The sequence below is a fragment of the Cariama cristata genome, unplaced genomic scaffold, assembly GCF_000690535.1.
Source record: "Cariama cristata isolate BGI_N322 unplaced genomic scaffold, ASM69053v1 scaffold16147, whole genome shotgun sequence".
Classification (NCBI taxonomy): Eukaryota; Metazoa; Chordata; class Aves; order Cariamiformes; family Cariamidae; genus Cariama; species Cariama cristata.
The window spans coordinates 1-6,562 of NW_009625060.1; the positions used below are offsets into that span (position 1 = coordinate 1).

General features: G+C 36.0%; 1 protein-coding gene across 1 annotated transcript in view; it reads left to right on the top strand.

The window, feature by feature from the left end:
* Window positions 1-642: 642 nt before the first annotated feature.
* The window catches only part of BBS7 (Bardet-Biedl syndrome 7), a gene marked incomplete at its 5' end in the record, with an annotated part of 18,191 nt that continues 12,271 nt past the window's right edge, over window positions 643-6,562 (top strand). The window contains 6 exons of the mRNA XM_009703465.1: window positions 643-705; window positions 1,543-1,718; window positions 2,343-2,529; window positions 3,206-3,278; window positions 4,292-4,408; window positions 5,780-5,910. Coding sequence (XP_009701767.1) covers window positions 643-705; window positions 1,543-1,718; window positions 2,343-2,529; window positions 3,206-3,278; window positions 4,292-4,408; window positions 5,780-5,910 — 747 coding nt within the window. The remainder of the gene's footprint in view (window positions 706-1,542; window positions 1,719-2,342; window positions 2,530-3,205; window positions 3,279-4,291; window positions 4,409-5,779; window positions 5,911-6,562) is intronic.

Consider the following 6,562-nt stretch of genomic DNA (forward strand, 5'->3'; position numbering starts at 1 on the left):
TCCCGCTCACTTGTTTGCTGGCTGTGGCGTGTATCGTGAGAGTAGTATTAAGCATCTTTGAGGTTCTCTAGATAGTACGTCATAGGGAAAAAACTTTGGAACGAAATTTTTTGGAAAGCGTTTGGGGGGAAGTCTGTTTGGAAAACTTTCAGAACCAGTAAGGAATTTTCGAAACTTAAGGCACTGCTGAAACCACAAGGGAGTTCTTGCATGTTTCTCTGTTTTGCTAGCACTTATTATAGATGAAATAGTTATTTTTTTAATTATAAGTTCAAGCTAAGGAAACTCAGTTAGGAAAACTGAATAGGAATAACAGTGCATTTTTTAAGAATAAATTATCAATGTGAAAATACAACTGTTCCCAAATACGCCTTTCTGGAGTGTCCCACCTGAGGGTTGCTGGTGTTTACGAGTGGATGCAGAAAAAAGATTGTAAATGCTGTCACTTAAACTGTTGTTCTTAGGCTTTAGTGACCTGTCTATAGCAGTTTATCTGAAGCATGTTCTTATATAGCTATCTAAATTAAGTACTGTAGAATTTAAAGTACTTAAATACAGGAAAATATTGTTAATATAGGAAAAGCATTATTTAAAAAACTTTATGCATGTAATAAAAAATAGCGATGTATTATACTTTTGAAGGTGGTGGTTGGAGATCAGGATGGTGTCATTACATGTTTTGGCATAAAAAAAGGAGAAGCTGTGGTAAGTGGAAATGTTCCATATAAAATTTTATTTTTTAAATATTCTTCCTAATGAACTTGGAAAGTCTGTTTTTATTGACATGGCAAGTAAGATACCTGGGGAAGGTATCTAGGTAGAGCTGTGGACTGGTACCGAGCCGTGATGAGAGCATGCTGATTTTGTGCCTGGACAAGGACATGGTGCTCTACAGTTGTAGAGTCAGACACTAGTGTCTGTCACCACAAGGAAGGTCAGTTTAACACCTTTTGCTTTGCAGTTCAGTTGGGCTTAAGCCTGTACACCTACTTGGTTACTGTGATGGACCAAAACCTGCAGTGATCCACTAAGTCGGTGACCTTAGGGGATTTTGATAAACTGACTGCTTTTTATGAGCCTAGACTTATGTCCAGCTTAATAAAAAATTATCTCCCCCCCCCTTGAGGAAGTTCATAGCCAGTTCTTAAGGACTTTGTAACAGTACAAAGAAATCTCTCTAGTCTTCTGGAATAAGAATGCAACATGTAAGAAGGAGTGTGTGTGTGTGTTTCTTTAAAAAAATGACCCACAAACAAAAAACTTACAGCTACTAGCAGTGCTGAAGTTTTCCTATGGATGAATAACACTGAAATAATAAAGTCTTAATTTATTACATTTTACAGCTTTTTATATTTATTGACTTATAAAATGCTTGATTGCTTTGTGATTCTGAAGAGAAAGGTAGAGATTATTTTAGTCTGCATATAATGCATAGTATCATTAGCTTTGCCGGAAATTGTGAAGCAAATTTATTATCCTTTATGTTAAAATATTACCATAAATACGATATTGTGATGATGAAAATTGGTTTTCTATTTACAGCCAGTGTTCAAGACACTGCCAGGCCAAAAAATTGCAAGGCTGGAGCTGGGAGGAGCTCTTAATACACCACAAGAGAAAATTTTTGTGGCTACAGGATCAGAAGTTAGAGGATTCACAAAAAGAGGGAAGCAGTTTCTTTCATTTGAAACTAACCTTACTGAAAGCATCAAAGCTATGTATGTATGATACTTGACATTTATTTCATAGCTGTAGCAGATTTTTAGTTTGTGATTTTATGAAATAATTTTTTACCGTATTGTGTGTTTGTAGGTAACACTAAGTGCCAGTCTGGCTTTAGCTTGTGTGGTGACGTGTAGGAAGGAACCTAGAAAATCGTAGTGAAGTTTAGAAAGTGTAGGGGGGCTTGGGAGGGGTCTGAAGGCGCTCAGAAATGGAGGTGAGCGGAGCTGGGGTTATTACCATAGCATATTGGGTCCGTATACCCTTCCTGTAGCAGAACAGGAGTAAATTTTTTATTTTTCTCTTTGGATCATGTTGTAAGATGCTGCCATATATAAACCAGTTTGAGAAGAATTAATACCATCAAAATATATTAATGAAATTTCTATAAAGATTTTCTTAGGATTTTACATGAACACAGAATAGAAAATTTGAGAGCTATAGAAATCATGTGGTTTTAGCATTCATAAGAAATTTTTTTTTTTAATAGCTGGAACAGCTTGCCGGGCCCACTCATGCCATGAATCTGCAAGCGGTAGTGCATACGTACAGTAGGGCTAAAAGACTATCACTGCAACTCTACGGGGAAAATGCTATAGGAAGTGTTTTCTTTTTCTCAGGCATATTTCAGGAGCAGATCTCTTTCTTTGTGCAAGCTATATCTACAACCATTACTGTGACTGCAAAGACCAGCACTACTACTTATCAGGAGATAAAATCAATGATGTTCTCTGCCTTCCTGTAGATAAAGTGAATTGCATTACACCGGTACTTGCATGTCAGGATAGAGTCCTCAGAGTTTTACAGGTTAAAATACTTGCTTGTTTATGTTTTGTGTATTGATGCCATAGAATTGGAGTAATTCTTAAGGGAATCAGCATATCAACATGGCTTAAACATCGTAAGAATAAGCATATTGTATTTTACTTGGCAGTGTTACTGTCTATAATGCTGGTACTTTTTTTTTTTTAAGGAAAGTCATTATTATAAACTTGCAATATGAGGATTAATAAAAGCACTATAAATAGACTTTGGAATTCATAGGTGGAAGTAGATAACAAATTGATTCCTTCTAACTAAAAGTGCTCACATAAGGGAATTAAATGTGTAAGTCTTTATCAGTTTGGAAATCCTTGCTCTCACAAATTACTTTTGTGACAAGTCTGAGTGATATTAAGTGGTTTAACAAATTTATTTGCCAGACAGATTCACAAATTATTTTTAATAATAAGACATTTCAAGAGACCTATGTTTTATTTGTATAAACTTCACCCTGTTTTGGCTTAGAAATGGTTCTCCCATATGTATTGGGAATTTGTATAAGTAAAGTGTATCCGTTACTATTATCCATAATCATTTTGTCCTTATGCTTGTGGGGTTTTGGTTTGGTTTGTGGTTGGTGTTTTGGGGGTTTGTTTTGGTTGCTGTGGTTTTTGTTGTTGTTTTTACAAAACTCATTCAAAATAGTTCTTTTTGTCTTTAGGGATCTGATTTACTGTATGAAGTAGAAGTTCCTGGACCACCTACTGTTCTTGCTCTAAATAATGGAAATGGGGGTAACAAGATTTTGAATATACACATAGTGAAATAATATTATTTTACTATATTTTTAAGATTTTATTGCTTGTATTTGTTAATTACATTTTGCCTTGATTTTTAAGCTGATGTTAAAAATACAGCAGAAAACTGACTATGTGAAGTAATTTCTTGCATACAAATAAGCTTTTAAACTGATGTTAAAAATAAAGCAGAAAACTGACCATGTGAAGTAATTTCTTGCATACAAATAAGTGTATACACACACACCCCCCTGTTTTAGACCGTTTTAAATTATATTCACATTCAGTTGAAAGCCTCTGACAAGAGCAGTGAGATATAAGGTAGTCTCGGTGTGTAAATACAAACTGGGCTTTTGGGGGCTTTGTCGAAGTTCTTGCTTCAGGTTTCTCTTACACATGGATTTCCCTAAATAGAACCGCTGGTTGCGTCCATGAATGGATGAGAATATTGAGTAGAGCTCACACAAACGAAGACTCTGGAAGGATCAGGCTTAAAATAGTTTGATCATCCTTCTTGCTAATCTTTTCTAACCTAATAGAAATCGCCTTAGTCTGTTAATCTGGTGCTTAATTTAGTTTCAGTTAGATTGTGTGACAATGACATTCAGATCTGGTTTGGAAAAGTAGTTCTTACTTGCTGAAGTCTTGGCACAGCATTCAGTATTAGATACGTGTTCTGAATGAATCTCTTGTTTCTCTTCTATAAAGGGAATTTAATAGCCTATCTTTGCTGAAATTTGAAGTATTGGATTATGAGTGGGTTTTAGGCAGAACTCCAGTGCAGGGGGGCATTCATACACAGAAGAGTGATAGCCATGAAGAAATGATCAGAACAGGTGCAGTTCTCATGTATTTGTTTTTGTTTTTAAAGCCTGACAGTTCCATTACACAACACTAATGTTAGTATTTTCTTTTTCCCTTGGACTGTAGAGTGTAACTAGACAATACTTTCAAATTTTTTAATTGGTATACTTGATTTTATCGATTCTAAATTCAGTTTATGTGTTTAGGTGATTCTGGAGAAGAAATTGTGTATGGAACTTCTGATGGTAAACTGGGTCTTACCCGGATTACTGGTTCCAAGCCTATACCTAAGTGGGAAATCGGAAATGAAAAAAAGAGAGGAGGTACGTGTCTCAGTCTCTCACTCTTTAGCTTTCCAGCATATCTGAGGCTTTATTACAAGTATAATAATTAGGAAATCTTATTGATAGATACTTTGGAGGCATATTGTAATTATGTCAGTACACGATAGTAATAAGAGTAAGCTTTCTCATTCTTCTGATTTTCTTACAAATAATTCTTATCAGTTTGTCTTGCTTTTGGTTTGCTCTTCATATAATTTCCAGTACTTTACTATACTTTTGTTTTTACAGTATTTTTAAAGTGACATTTGTAAAACAGTGTTGATTAATACACGATGACTTGGAAGTTTTTATCATTTTGGTGACTATTTTCAAGTGCAGATATACTTGCCAGATTTTTGCAGATGTTCAGTGGTCTTAAGTCTCTTCAGAGGAAAGGTTAGCATCTTCCCTGCAGGATTTTTTTTTTCTTCTTCTTTTTTTTAAGAAAGCCGTTATAAGGGTTTTTGAAGATGCATGGCTTTCGTTAAAGCTGCACAATGAGGCTTAACTGATCAGAGCATAGTATGACACCTTCCCTGTTTTAGCAGTGGTATGCTGCTTCCGCAGCATCTATTAGCCCATACTCCTTTGTAAAGGAGAAGACCAGGAATAGAATATATTTTTAATTTAATTATCAAGCAATCACTAAATTATTTTCTTAAAACACTTCCTAGTATGACCTTACTCTTCACATGAAGTGTGAAGGAGTTATAAAAGTTAAATTCTATCTCATTTTTCATATTTATTCTTGCACAAACTCTCTCACTGCTTTTTCCTTCTTCTAGACACTAACTTTCTTTCCTGTCCAAACATGGTTAGTTGTCATGGGCTGGTTCCACATGTGCTGGTAATGGGTTTTTCCGCTAACATGTCAAGTAGCAGTACCTAGGCCAGGTCTGGCAGAAGTCAGAACCCTCTTTCTGTCACCTTAGCCAGAATTCATAGCAGTCCGTTTACCAGTAGCTTTAAGTGAATTGTAAGAAACAAAGAATGCTTGCTTCTTCAGCTGGCAAAGTTACAGTAGTGTGGACAGACAAATAGTTCATGGGGGGAAATGTTTGACGAGGGAGGGTGAAAGCCCTCAAAAGTAAGCTATTTGGGCATCAGAAGGGGTCTCTGTTCAGTGCTTTTCACCAGGGGAGCTGCGGTGATTTTGACTTGGCATTGGTTGCTGTAAAATCCACTGTACAATCCTGAACCTCAGCACAGGTGAGAGACTTCAGCCCTCTAGTGTACTCATCCAGAAGTAGCATCAACAAACCCTTTAAAAGCTGGCCAAGAGCCTGTCTGTGTAACTGAACGTGGCCTGTGTATTATTGTGTCATAAGAGAATAAAGATGAAGTAAACTGTTTTGTTTTCCTTTTCATTAGGTATCTTATGTATTGATAGTTTTGATATTCTGGGAGATGGAGTTAAAGAGTTACTTGTTGGACGAGATGACGGAGTGCTGGAAATCTATAACTTTGAGAGTGCAGATGATCCTGTCCTTCGATATGATCATGTAAGCCCACATTCATCATAGTCTTCTTTACTGGAAAAATGAATTTAAAAAAAAAAAATCTGTATTTAAAAACTTAAAAGTATTTACAAGATCATTGTTACTGAAATGTGTGTTTTGTTTTCAATTTGATGAGCTCTGTCATGTTGACAATATGAACTTCAAAGCAGTATCCTAATATTTAAGAACCAGAAAGTGAAATGGTCCTGAGTTGAGCAAAAATCAAAATAGCGTAGAGGGTTTGTTAAAGTTCTGGCTCTGTTGGCCACTGAAGTCTCTCGTGGGTGAAACCTACTGCAGTGCTTCTCTGTCAGTGAAAAAAACAACCCCGTGTTGTGTATAGTCTGTGCTTTACATGTAAAATAATAAAAGTAAGCTGTCAGGACTTGGCATAATTAATTTGGTTATGAATTACTTAAAATAACAAGATCTGATCCATAGTGATTATTTCAGCCTTCAGTCAGATTGCTAATTACTGCTGGAAAAATGTTGTCCATCACTGTTTTACTTTAAACTGCTTTTTAATGTCTTTGTTATGCAGATAGTCATCAGCTGGCTGACTGTTTTGTAGGTCTAGATATTGTGCATCTATGTAGGTATTTTGTGATGCAGGTAGAAGAACGAGTGCAACCTTAACCCCCCCCCCCCCCCCCCA